Source organism: Elephas maximus, chromosome 2 (assembly GCF_024166365.1).
Source record: "Elephas maximus indicus isolate mEleMax1 chromosome 2, mEleMax1 primary haplotype, whole genome shotgun sequence".
In the NCBI taxonomy this organism is placed as follows: domain Eukaryota; kingdom Metazoa; phylum Chordata; class Mammalia; order Proboscidea; family Elephantidae; genus Elephas; species Elephas maximus.
This window is the reverse complement of record NC_064820.1, coordinates 131,361,206-131,375,324: the sequence shown is the minus strand read 5'-3', so window position 1 is coordinate 131,375,324 and position 14,119 is coordinate 131,361,206. Positions and strand designations below refer to the sequence as shown.

The window sequence follows — 14,119 nt, the reverse complement described above, 5'->3', positions numbered from 1 at the left end:
GCTTTTCCAGAGGGCAACTTGGCAATCTATTAACATTTAAAAAGTTCCTATCCTTGGACTAGGCAGTTCCACTTCTGGAATCTGAGCCTATAGTTACATGCACAAGAGTGTAGGCATAAGAATATTCACTACGGTACTGTTTCTAATAGACGAAAATAGAAACAATCTAAACGTCCATCAGCAGGAACTGGCTGCTTTCCTGGGTGGTGGTAAAGTCAGTTGGGGATCCCCCTTGTTAGAATTTTAGTTCAGCAATTGAGTTCAAAATTTAGGGACCAGTCAGAGCCTTTCCTAACTGTGCTTCTAGGACTCCTGCCAAGAGGGTGGTGACTTAGAGAGTCAGCCGGTACCGCAAAAGGCAGCCTTTCCTGATCTCTACACTTTCCCTCTTGAAACCTCACTCATCTCGGACTACCTCTGCCTAGCCCTGAGCATTCTGGATAGCCTTGCTTGTGTGAAGGCAAACCACTGTTTTATTTAATTCATTTCAGTTAATGCTGGGAGAACTAAGAAGTATGAGAAAGCCTGGCAAATGCAGAGGCTGGTATTACTGGGTAAGAGTGGGCTCCCAACTGAGATCCTGAATGCAAAAACAGCAACAATGACAAAAAAAAGTACAATACAATATTAAGAACAGACATTACAATGTCAGCTGTCATGCCCTAGGGCAAAAGCAGAGAAAAGACGCAAAAGCCAGTTCAGGAAAAGACCCTGATGCATACAAACTGTTTTATCAACAATGATTATATTAACCCTGGGTAAATACACATGTACAATGGATAACTTGGTCAAAAGACAATATTAAAGTTTCACTAGCATTCACTAAACCTAGTCTAGGAAAAGAATGAGTGCAAAAATTATGGAGTATCTTTAGGCCAATATACAATGCAGTCACAGGTGTGCCAAAACTTTACACATACTGTGTAGATATGGATCTATGAATGATAATCACAACTATAAAATAAACCTCCATGTGTCTGTCAGTTTGCTGTACTGTTAATGGCTTGCACATTGCTGTGATGCTGGAAGCTATGCCACTGGTATTCGAATACCAGTAGGGTCACCCATGGTGGACAGTTTTCAGCAGAGCTCCCAGACTAAGTCTACGAAGAAGGACCTGGCTGTCTACTTCTGAAAAAAATTAGCCAGTGAAAACCTTACAATTAGCAGTGGAACACTGTCTGATATAATGCCAGAAGATAAGCCCCTCAGGTTGGAAGGCACTCAAAAGATGGCTGGGGAAGAATTGCCTCTTCAAAGTAGAGTAGGCCTTAAAGACATGGAAGGAGTTAAGCTTTTGGGGCCTTCGTCTGCTAATGTGGCACCACTCAAAATGAGAAGGAACAGCCGAAAGCATCCATAATAATTGGAATGTGGAATTTTCAAAGTACAAATCTAGGAAAATTGGAAGTTGTCAAAAATGAAATGGAACACATAAACACCGATATCTTAGGCATTGGTGAACTGAAATGGACTGGTATTGGCCATGCTGAATTAGACAATCATATGGTCTACTATGCTGGGAATGACAAACTGAAGAGGAATGGCACTGCATTCATCACCCAAAAGGACATTTCAAGATTTGTCCTGAAGTACTACGTTGCCAGTGATAGGATAATATCAATACCCCTACAAGGAAGACCAATTAATAAGACTATTAATCAAATTGATGCACCAACCACTAAGGCCAAAGATATTGAAGATTTTTACAAACTTCTGCAGTCTGAAATTGATCATACATGCAATCAAGATGCATCGATAATTACTGGTGATTGGAACGTGAAAATTGGAAACAAAGAAAAAGGATCAGAAGTTGGAAAATGTGGCCTCGATGACAGAAACGATGCCAGAGATCGCATGATAGAATTTTGCAACACCAATGACTTCTTCATTGCGAATACCTTCTTTCAACAACACAAACAGCAACTCACCAGACAGCATACGTAGGACTCAAATTGACTAATTCTGTGGAAAGAAATGATGGAAAAGCTCAAAATCATCAGTTAGAACAAGGCCAGGAACAGACCATCAATTGCTCATATACAAGTTCAAGTGGAAGCTGAAGAAAATTAGAACAAGCCCAGGAGAGCCAAAGTACACCTTAACCTTCAGTGTATCCCTCTTGAAATTTACAGACTATCTCAAGAATAGATTTGCTGCACTGAACACTAATGACTGAAGACCAGATGAGTTGTGGAATGACATCAAGGACATCATACATGAAGAAAGCTAAAGGTTGTTAAAAAGACACGAAGAAAAGACCAAAATGGATGTCAGAAGAGACTCTGAAACTTGCTCTTGAATGTAGACTAGCTAAAATGAATGGAAGAAATGATGAAAAAGAAGAGCTGAACAGAATATTTCAAAGGGTGGCTCGAGAAGACAAGAGTATTATAATGACAGGAGAAAGACCTGAAGTTAGAAAACCAAAAAGGCATAACACACTTGGCATTTCTCAAGCTGAAAGAAGTCAAGTAAAAATTCAAGCCTCAGGTTGCAGTACTGAAGGAGTCTATGGGCAAAGTATTAAATGACGCAGGAAGCATCAAAAGAAGATGGAAGGAATATACAGAGTCACTATACCAAAAAGAATTGGTCAACATTCAACCATTTCAGGAGGTAGCATATGATCAAGAACCGCTGCACTGAAGACATCAGTGGGGAAAAAAAAAAGGCCCAGGAATTGAAGGAATACTAATTGAGATGTTTCAACAAACAGATGCAGCACCAGAAGTGCTCATTTGTCTACGCCAAGAAATTTGGAATATTATTATATATTATTGTCTATTCCAAAGACAGGTGATCCAACAGAAGGCAGAAATTATCGAACAATATCACTAATATCACACACACAGTACAATTTGGCTGAAGATAATTAAAAAGTGGTTGCAGCAGTACATTGACAAGGAACTGCTAGAAATTTAAATCAAATTCAGAAGACATGGAAATAGAGATATCACTGCTGATGTCAGATGGATCTTGGCTAAAAGCAGAGAATACCAAAAAGATGTTTACCTGTGTTTTATTGCCTGGGCAAAGGCATCCAACTGTGTAAACCGTAACAAATTATGGATAACACTGCAAAGAATAGGAAGTCCAGAACATTTAATTGTGCTCATGAGGAACCTATACTTAGACCACAAGGCAGTCATTTGAACAGAACAAGGGGATACTGTGTGGTTTCAAACCAGGAAAGGTGTGCATCAGGGTTGTATCCTTTCACCATACTTATTCAATCTGTATGCTGAGCAAGTAAGTTGAGAAGGTGGACTATAGGAAGAAGAACGGGGCACTAGGATTGGAGGAAGACTCATTAACAACCTGTGTTATGCAGATGACACACCTTGCTTGCTGCAAGTAAAGAGAACTTGAAGCACTCATTGATGATCAAAGACCACAGCTTTCATTATGGATTACACCTCAACAAAAAGAAAACAAAAATCCTCACAACTGGACCAATAAACATCATCATGATAAACAGAGAAAGACTGAAGTTGTCAAGATACTTGGATCCACAATCAATGCCCGTGGAAGCAGTAGCAGAGAAATCAAATGACACACTGCAATGGGCAAATCTGCTACAAAGGGCCTCTTTAAAGTTTTAAAAAGCAAAGATATCACTTCAAGGACTAAGGAGAGCCTGACCTAAACCATGGTATTTTCAATCGCCTCATATGCATGCAACAGCTGGACAATGAATAAGGAAAACTAAAGAAAAATTGACGCCTCTGAATTATGGTGTTTGCGAGTACTATTGAATATACCATGGACTGCCAGAAGAATGAACAAGTCTGTCTTGGAAGTACAGCCAGAACGCTCTTTAGAAACACGGATGGAGAGACTACATCTCACACACTTTGGACACGTTATCAGGAGGGACCAGTCCCTGAAGAAGGATACCATGCTAGGTAAAGTAGTGGGTCAGCAAAAAAAAGGAAGACCCTCAATGAGATGGACTGACACAGTGGCTGTAGCAACGGGCTCAAGTATAATAACAGTTATGAGGATGGTGCAGGACTGGGCAGTGTTTCATTCTGTTGTACTAAGGATCACTATGATTCAGGACCAACTCAACGGCACCTAACAACAACAACATAAAATAAACACATAAAAGATTAGAAGGATTAAATCTGATTATCTTATTTAAGGCCCTTTCCAATTTTATAAGGAACATGTATTACTTTTATGATCTGAAAGAAAATGATAAGTTATTATTTATAAAACATTAAAATAAATGACACTGCTTTAGACAGTATTCTCCACTCAGGTAGGGTAAACTTCACTTAGGATTGTTTACTCTGGAAGTGGTATTTTTCTGGCCAAAGATATTTTTGATTACATATAATGGAACCCTAAACTTAACTTATACCCAGAATTAGTTAAACAATGTAGAGGAAAGGAATCCTCTGTGCTTCACACAGAGCTGGTCTCTTGGCTGACAACAAAGCTGCATTCAACCCAGGGTTCTGCTCGAGAGTCTGTCCACCACTGCTGCTCCTGTCCCCAACCCGTCATCAAAATCATCGACTCTGACCCTTCAGCCAAAGATTGGACAGGCCCATAAAGCAAACAATAACACGTGTAGCTCAACCATGTACACGAGACTAAATGGGCACATCAGCCCAGGGGCAAGGACGAGAAAGTCGGAAGAGGCAGGAAAGCTGGACAAATGGAAATGGGGAACCCAAGGTCCAGAAGGGGAGAGTGTTGACATGTTGTGGAGTTGGCAACGAATGTCATAAAGCAATATGTCTATTATTTAATAAGAAACTAATTTGCTCTATAAACCTTTACCTAAAGCACAATTAAAAGGAAAAAAAAAATTATTCACTCAGAAGACAACGCAGCTCAGCAGCTCCAAAACCAGCAGCGGCACATGGTTTTATAACTCACATGTATTTGAGATTTGCCACGTGCTTTCTCCTGAAAGCACTTTAAATGACTAACTCAGTTAAGCCTCCCGATAACCCCTGGCATAGGTACTCCTGGTCTCTCCTGTACAAGTAAGAAAACCAAAGTGCACGGAGGTGAAGTCTTTGTACTAGTTTCCTATTGCTGCTGAAGCAAACTGTCACAAGCTTGGTCACTTAAAACAACATACATCTGTTCTCTTACAGCTCAGGGGGTCAGAAGTCAAAGATCAGTTTCGCTGGGCTAAAGTAAAGAGGGGAGCAAGTCATCCTTCCCTCCTTCCTTTCTAGGGGAGAATCATTTCCTTGCATTTTCTAGATTCTAGAGCCGCCTTCCTTGACTCTTGGCCCCTGCCTCCCTTCAAAGCCAGCAGTGTAGCATCTTGCTTCACTGGTCACACTATCTTCTTCTGTGTCAAATCTCCCTCTGCCTCCGTCTGATGAGGACACCTGTGATTGTAATTAGGGCCCACAAGGATAATACAGGGCAATCTCCACATCTCAAGTTCTTTAACGTAATCACTATCTGCAAAGCATTTTTTGTCATATAAAGTAACATTCACTGGTTCTAGGGATTAGTTAGTACCTGGGTTATTTGGGGGCCATTATTCAGCCTTCTGAATTCCCCGTTAAGCATGGACATTATTCCTACAGCTCCAGGCCTAAAGCCTCTGACAGTAGACCAAAAGGATTATGGGGGAATAAGGAGAAATCTGGTGATCCCTTAGGTCCATTTTTCTTCCCTCCTTAAAAGTCTCCCACCTGCCCTCCCACCCACCCCCCCACCCCCACCCACCCCCACCCCCCAGCCCCGGGCAGTCCCAAAGGGTACTTCTGCCTCCACCACATAACAGGTCAGTATGGCCCAGGCTGGCTCCGGTCACAGTTCTTACATTTGCCCATTTAACCCCTGGTGCCCAAGGAGACAGAAAGTGTCTCACAGCCTGATCAGACAGTTAAGGAAGGTGAGCTCCTTGCCCTGTGAAACAGATGCTGCAGCGCCCTCTGGCCCAGAAATGCTGACCTAGTGCCGCAATACCCCCTCCCCAGATACATCTAGCAGGGGGAGGGAGAAGGAGAAAACAGTATTTTTAGCATAGATGTTTCTTTCTGTATGTGCTCAAAGGTAAATTGAAGTAACTTCAGTGGAAAATAATGTGTTCGTAGCTTCAGTTTATGCTACATCAGTACAGAATTTTAATTCTTAAGTTACCCAATTACCGAGTATCAAATATAAAAAAGGCACTATCCTAAAAATACAGCAAAGGAGAGCTAAGCATCACAGCTCCCAAGGAGCTCACATGCACATTTCAGCAAGGAAACAGACATTGAACTGCCTATGGGATGTTTACTGATGTCATTACAATGACAACTGGTAATCCTGCCCTGACTTCTCCTTCCCTGATAGACAACAAAGACATACTTACATCCGCCCATATTTTCCATGCTTCTCTTGCTTTCTTTACAGTTTCTTCATAGTCTGCTATGCTGGCCTAAGAATTAGACGAAGATAAAGAGGAAAGGTAAGTGATGATCTCTTAGGACACATATTTTTTTGAAAAGAAACAGATGGCCTCTGGGTGTTCCTAAGATTTCCAGTTTAGAATGAATTCCACAGCCCATGCTTCCAAAAACTCGCTAGAACCAGCAAGACAGGTTGGAATCCAGCTGTGCTTTAAAGTCTGCTTCTCAAAGCATGGTCCATTAGCCTTATCTGGGAGCAACACCAGATGGTGTACTGGAAATGCAGAATTTCCGGCCCCAACCCAGATCTAAGGGATCAGAATCATCAAGCTCACCAAAACCTCAGGTGACTCATTTGCACGTTAAAGCTTGTGAGGCACTGCCTTAAAAGGTCTTATCCTCTCTATTGTCCACCTTTTCTAAGGCACACACCCACCCACCCAAAGAAGTCTCTCCCAGACATCCTAAAAATGTCTTTGCCTTTGTAATTTTGTATTGCTTTTGATCCATCTAAATAATATTGGCCTCTGCCTCCCAAGAAAGCTCCCACAAACTCTGTGGGCAATTTGAATGAACTCAAAACAAAACAAAAAAACCACTTACCTGTCGGACTCTTGCTATTGGCTCATTGTTAGCAGGACAATAGGTTGTAACCACCTTAAAACAAGAAGATGACTATTATATATAGAAGCCATAATCCCCTCCAAACTGGAGGGAACAACCAAATAGTGAGAAGAAAAGCAAGGGAAAAAAAGACTGAGATACAAATACAACTGGGAACTTTTAGGTTTACTTTTGTTACAAATAAACCACTCTACAGAGGTTGTATCTTTTCTTTTTGACCTAAACATTCTGAACCACTTTCGTATAAAACTTGCTTCTGTAGAGTCCATTCCTACTCACAGTGACCCTATTGGACAGAGTAGAATCACACCATAAGATTTCCAAAGAGTGGCTGGTGCATTTAAACTGCTGACCTTTTGGTTAGCAGCCAATCTCTTAACCACTGCGCCACCAGGGCTCCTGCTTTCATCTAAGTATTAAGTATATAAACAAAAACCTTCATGTAACCAGTTCTCTCTTCCTCTTTTCCATTAACAACAAGCCTTCCTTCTTTCCTTTTCTCTGCCCACCCTCTGATCAGAAGGTAAAATAGCTGGGGCCTGGCAACTGTGATAAGGCTGGTGTACCCACAAACTGACAACTAAAAAGGAAAATCAAGGTGTAGCTAAAAAGGCCTTCAGGAGAGAGTTTTAAGAACCTAATGATTAGATACGACAGGATAAACAAGACGAACTGCTGATTGCACTGGGGATTGGGAAATAATTAAAATCACTTGCCTCCTACTATCAGCTAACCTAATAGAAAATGTGTTTCCCCTAACAAAGGGGGTTCATTATGTAACATTCAACAAGCTTTGATGAATGTTACATAACATTTTCTCATAAAAGTTTTCTTTTGCATGTGGTTCTCTTAGCCAAATCTGGGTTACAATAGCCCAACCTGTCCATGTTATTCTATAAAATATTTTATTGACTAGTTCCAGCATGCAAGGCATGGGGTTAGGCTCTGGACATTTAAAAAAAAAAAAAAATGCTGAAAACTGTCTGCAAGGAAGCTCAGAAAAGACTGCAACAAGTCCAAGCTTGCAAACCCCAAAGGATTTCAGGAACGGAGACAACATAAAACGACACTTTGGAACGTTATCTGTAGCACACTTCTCATCTGAAGAGCCAGAGTAAAGTTCAAAATTAAGATCATTTCCACCGCTAAGTGTGTAAAGTTCCTCACTGATGATCCCAGAACTCTGCTTCTAAAGTTTAAACTGTGCATGGAAATTTAGTCCCTCTCAGCTCCAAAAAGACATCGATTCTCCACTGTACACAGCACCTAAAATCTCAGTTTCTTTTTTGAAAGCACTCTGCAAAAGAAGACCTTTAATGCGGAGCTTAGAAAACACCCAGTAGAACCACCTGCAGCGTAACTCGCGTTGGGCAGTCCCCGCCAGGCCCCCGGGAGTAAACCCCCGGGCCGCAGAGATTTCCCGGGACGTCAGCCTACCTCTCCCCGGCCTCCCCAGCTTCCATTATACACGCCCTCGTTTTCCTCGCGGAGCCCCAGCTCTTTCAGCCAAACATACTGGGGCTCATTGATCAGCAGAGCGGACATGAAGGCGGCAGGCCTGCTCCAAAGGCCTAAGGACTTGCTCCTCTTTGCAGTGTGCAGACAGAGGGCGCAGGAGAAGCGCCACATACTGAGCCCGGGACTGGTGGTGCGCCTGCGGCCCGGGGAGCTGCTGAAATAGAGCCCCGCCCCACGCCAGGCCGAGTCCATTGGCCCCAGGGCCGCCCCGCCCCGGCTGGCGCTGAGTCGGGGTCTTCCGGAGAAGCCCGGAGCTTCTTACTGGTCTAGAACAAAGGACCCACCGGGAGAAAAAGCGACGGGGCCCGTGCAATCTGGTGGAAGGCGCATGGAACCGCGGCGACTGCCAGGAATTTCTTTTCAGCAAAATACTAGCTTTAAAGTACTGTATGTTAGAGCAGGGTTTCTCAGACTGTAACGTGCATGCAATCACCTGGTGATCTTGCTACAATGCAGATTCTGATTCATTCTGTCAGGGGGTCTGGACTGGAACCTGAGAAGTTGCGTTTGTAATCAGCTTCCACATCATGGTGACGATACTGGTCTGTGGAGTAACCAGTGTTTTAGGATGGAATTTGAGTTAGGTTGTGTGTGATTTTTTTCTGGCAGAGGGGGAGACTTGGTTTTACGGCTTTGGTAAATTATAAATTAGAGCTTTCTAATTAATGGAAAATATTAAATTGTGCTGTTGCGGGCCATCATCGCAACCCCATGTGACAGAGTAGAACTGCCCCATAGGGTTTCCAAGGCTGTAATCATTAGGAGGCAGCCAGGGCTCTCTCCCTCAGAGCTGCTGGGCAGTTTCCAACTGCTGACTTTTCAGTTGGCAAACGAGCACTTAACCATTGCACCACCAAATATCTTGCCTGTGTATATTCTTACTTTTGAAGAGCGAAGACAGTTTTGATCAACTAATTTTCTTCCTTCATTTCTTCTACCCTCAGTATCCTTTCCACCCACCCTTACCATCCCCCATCTCATTACCACAGTAACTGAATCTGCCCTATCTAAGGGAAACTCAAATAAAATCTGCATTATTTGGGTGTGACTTAAAAGTGTACAATCTCAAATAAACTAAATTGATTAATAGGTGTTTCAGTGAATCCCAGCCTACTTTTCCACAATATTATTTCTCAGTGCTTGCCTCGTGGCCTCCTATACTACAGCCAGTCATTTCATGTTTCTGCAGCAGCAACAGTTTATCAACAGGAAACCCACAGAAATTCAAGCAGGATTCAGAAGAGGATGTAGAGCCAGGGATATCGTTGCTAATGTCAGATGGATCCTGGCTGAAAGCAGAGAATACCAGAAAGATGTTAACCTGTGTTTTATTGACTATGCTAAGGCATTCGACTGTGTGGATCATAACAAATTATGGAGAACATTGTGGAGAATGGGAATTCCAGAACATTTAATTGAGCTCCTGGGGAATCTGTACATGGATCAAGAGGCAGTCGTTCAAACAGAACAAGGGGTTGCTGCATGGTTTAAAGTCAGAAAAGGGGTGCATCAGGGTTGTATCATTTCACCATACCTAATCAATCTGTATGCTGAGCAAATAATTCTAGAAGTTGGACTATATGAAGAACGGGACATCAGAATTGGAAGACACATTAACAACCTGTGTTATGCAGATGACACAACCGTGCTTGCTGCAAGTGAAATGGACTTGAAGCGCTTACTGATGAAGATCAAAGACCACAGCCTTCAGTATGAATTACACCTCAACGTAAACCAAAAAAAAAAACCATTGCTGTCAAGTTGATTACTTCAACATAAAGAAAACAAAAATTCTCACAACTGGACCAATAAGCAACATAATGATAAATGAAGAGATTGAAATTGTCAAGGATTTCATTTGACTTGGATCCACAATCAACACCCATGGAAGCAGTAGTCAAGAAATCAAAAGACATATTGCATTGGGCAAATCTGCTGCAAAAGACCTCTTTAAAGTGTTGAAAAGCAAAGATGTCACCTTAAGGATTAAGGTGTGCCTGACCCAAGCCATGGTGTTTTCAACCACTTCAAATGCATGTGAAAGTTGGACAATCGATAAGGAAGACCGAAGAAGAATTGACACCTTTGAATTGTGGTGTTGGCAAAGAATATGGAATATACCACGGACTGCCAAAAGAACAACAAATCTTTCTTGAAAGAAATACAGCCAGAATGCTACTTAGAGGCGAAGCGAGGCTAGGAGGGACCAGTCCCTGAAGAAAGACATCATGCTTAGTAAAGGGTCAAGGAAAAAGAAGACCCTCAACGAGATGGATTGACACAGTGGCTGCAATAATGGGCTCAAGCATAGCAACAATTGTGAGGCTGGCGCAGGACCAGGCAGTATTTTGTTCTGTTGTGCGTAGGGTCACTATGAGTCGGAACTGACTTAATGGCATCTAACAACAACATACAATGCCTGTTTTCCTCCCACTGTATCTTTGCCCTTGCTCTTCTCTTCGTCTATAAAACCATTCCTTCCATCTCTGCATTCACACTTAAGATTTATTTATTCCACTTTTTTTTTTTATTAGTACAAATGGTTTCAGCAAACACTGGGCTTGTATAAAGCATTACCAGAAACTGTACAAGTGCTGGATACATGAATGACCTTTTCTAAGTGTTAAATTTTTTAAATGCCTGTTTCCATCAAGTCCATTCTGACTCACAGCAACCCCATGTGTTACAGAGTAAAACTGCTCCATAGGTTTTCTGGCTGTAATCTTTATGAAAGCAGATCACCAGGCCTTTCTTCCACAGCACCACTGGATTGCTTCGAGCCACCAACCTTCAGGTCAGAACTTAAGTGCAATCTATTTGCACCACCCAGGGACTTTTTTTTTTTTTTTAATTGTGCTTTAAGTGAAAGTTTACAGCTCAAGTTAGTTTCTCATACAAAAATTTAAACACACATTGTTATGTGACCCTAGTTGCTCTCCCTATAATGTGACAGCACACGCCTCCTTTCTGCTCCGGATTTCCCATGTCCATTCAACCAGTTCTGACCCTTTCTGCCTTCTCGTCTCACCTTGGTACAGAAGCTGCCCATTTAGTCTCATGCATTGACTTGAACTAAGAAGCACATTCTTCATGAGTATCATTTTATGTCTTATAGTCCAGTCTAATCTTTGTCTGAAGATTTGGCTTCAGGAATGGTTTTAGTTCTGGGTTAACAGAGAGTTCAGGGACCATGTCTTCCAGGGTGCCTCCAGTCTCAATCAGACCACTGAGTCTGGTCTCTTTACTAGAGTTCTGCATCCCACTTTTTTCCTGCTCTGTCAGGGACTCTCTGCTGTGTTCCATGTCAGGGCAGTCATTGGCAGTAGCTGGACATCCTCTAGTTCTTCTGATCTCGGGCTGATAGAGTCTCTGGTTTATGGGGCCCTTTCTGTCTCTTGGGCTAATATTTTCCTTGTGTCTTTGGTATTCTTCATTCTCCTTTGCTCCAGGTGGGTTGGGAACAATTGATGCATCTTAGATGACTGCTTGCTAGCTTTTAAGACCCCAGATGCCACTCACCAAAGCGGGATTCAGGACATTTTCTTAATAATGTTTGTTATCCCAATTGACCTAGTTGTCCCCTGAAACCAGCTCCTAAATGGGGACCTATTTTTTTTTAACAGACTTTATTTTTAGAGCAGTTTTAGTTTTATAGAAAAATTGTGCAGAAAGTACAGTTTCCATAGAAACCCCCCCTGCACTTTTTTTCTCCTATTTCTGTTTTGTATTCCTGTGATACATTTGATAAAATTGATAAACCAATATTGACACATTACTGTATTATTAACTAAAGTTTATAGTTTGTATTAAGGTTCATGCTTTGTGTTGTACAGTCCTATCGGTTTTGACATAAATGTTATATTTTTCCCTCTTAGACACTAAGCATTGTAGGGCGAGGACCATCTCTGACTCATCTTTGCATTGGTCTGCAGTTCCCAGCATGATGCCAGGCTTACTTTCATTTACATGAATGAATGAACAAATGGACCAATGAACACACAGTACCAAGCACAGATTCCTGCCCAGCATTGTCAGTCTCTATCAACAGCTCAGCTACTGTCTTCCATCTACCCCACAGACTGAGGCACTAATTCTCCTAACCGTAATTCTTAGACACTCTAATTGGTTTGTCTTCATTTTCTATCAGCCAGCAAGATTCTCTGTACACAGGTGCCAACACCACACCTTTCCTTTGCCTGTCCTCCATTTGAATCAACAAAATGAAAAGACATTTACAGAGGCACTAAATTTTAGGAACAACACATAATGCCCTCAAGAAATAGTAGCTTCCTTCTCTTCACTAAGTCAAGGGAGGGTGCACAGCCTGTCTCTAAGCCAGCTCTGGGATAGTGGGCACTAGCATCTGCCCACATTGAAAACAGGGAATCGCTCTTCCACCTCCTTTTTTCAAAACTCACTTAGCCCTACCCAACAGTTCAGGAAAAAGGAGGAACATTTTTCCATACATTACCATAAATGATGAATTTTGGTAGGGCAGGGCAAGAAGAGATAGAATTAAATGAATCATATTTGAAGTCTGCAAAGCCCTATAAAAATGTAAATGTATTGACTGAATTCAGAACACCTTGAGCCTCTCCCTGTATTAAAAGTGGCAGGGTTTGCAAACAGTCAATTCTACTTTTCTAATGACCCCTGGAAGGCATCATAGGATGATGATTAAGCAGGGACTCTGGAGTCACTGCATAGGCACCAATGAATTGTACTCAGGATGTCTTCGATGAATGCTCGCTGTCCACGTTCTTCAAAGGTAGCTCGCCAGGAGGCAGAGTGATATACCTGAACTGGCCTGCTTGCCCCAAGGCAGCATTAAATTGGTGAAATGACTACCACTCAGGATTTATTTTCATTCTTCCAAACTCAGAACCTGATTTGTCAGTACCTCGGTAAGACACTATTGCTCTGGGTAGACTCATTATTAATCAAGCTCACAAAAAATGATGCTACGAACAGAATACTGGCTTATAATTTTACAGAGAAAACTGTCTTCAAAGAGGATCAACCACTCACATGCTGTAGTCACTGTATCCTCTCCGACCTATCTGGCTGTATAATGAGCCCAGAATCAGATGAGAGTTATTGCTTAACACTATATTATTCCAGTGTTCAATGGCATCAGGCTAATATGGACTCTCTAATGTCCAAATTCATCTACAGATTCAATGCAATCCCAATGGAAATACCAGAATAAGTAAGCAGATTCTAAAGTTTATATGGAAATGGAAAGGGTCTAGAATAGCCAATGCAATTTTGAAAAAAAGGGAACCAAGTTGGAGAGCTTACATTACCCAATTTTAACAATTATTATAAAGGTACAGTTATTAAGAAAGTGTCATATTGGCATAAAGGTACAAATAAAGATCAATGGAACAGAATAGAGGACACAAAAATAGATCCTCACATACACGGTCAATTTTCAATGAAGGTATCCAGGTGGGGGGTGCTGTGCTATTCTGTGTGTTAGAGGATGTTTAGCTGTACCCCTGGCCTCTACCCACTAGATACCAGTAGCAAACCTAAGTTGTAACAATAAAAAAAATCTCCAGGCATTACCTAATGTCCCCAGTTGAGAACCACTGGGTTAA

At 41.8% G+C, this 14,119-nt stretch overlaps 1 protein-coding gene across 2 annotated transcripts in view; it reads right to left on the bottom strand.

Annotated features, from left to right (window-relative positions):
• Positions 1-8,659, bottom strand: part of ALDH7A1 (aldehyde dehydrogenase 7 family member A1) — a 59,660-nt gene extending 51,001 nt beyond the window's left edge. For both annotated transcript variants that reach the window (XM_049873484.1, XM_049873489.1), the window contains exons 1-3: positions 8,436-8,659; positions 6,978-7,031; positions 6,338-6,403 (exon numbers count right to left, since the gene is read on the bottom strand). In XM_049873484.1, the coding sequence (XP_049729441.1) occupies positions 6,338-6,403; positions 6,978-7,031; positions 8,436-8,627 (312 nt within the window). In that variant the 5' untranslated portion in view covers positions 8,628-8,659. The remainder of the gene's footprint in view (positions 1-6,337; positions 6,404-6,977; positions 7,032-8,435) is intronic.
• Between the last annotated feature and the right edge of the window lie 5,460 nt (positions 8,660-14,119).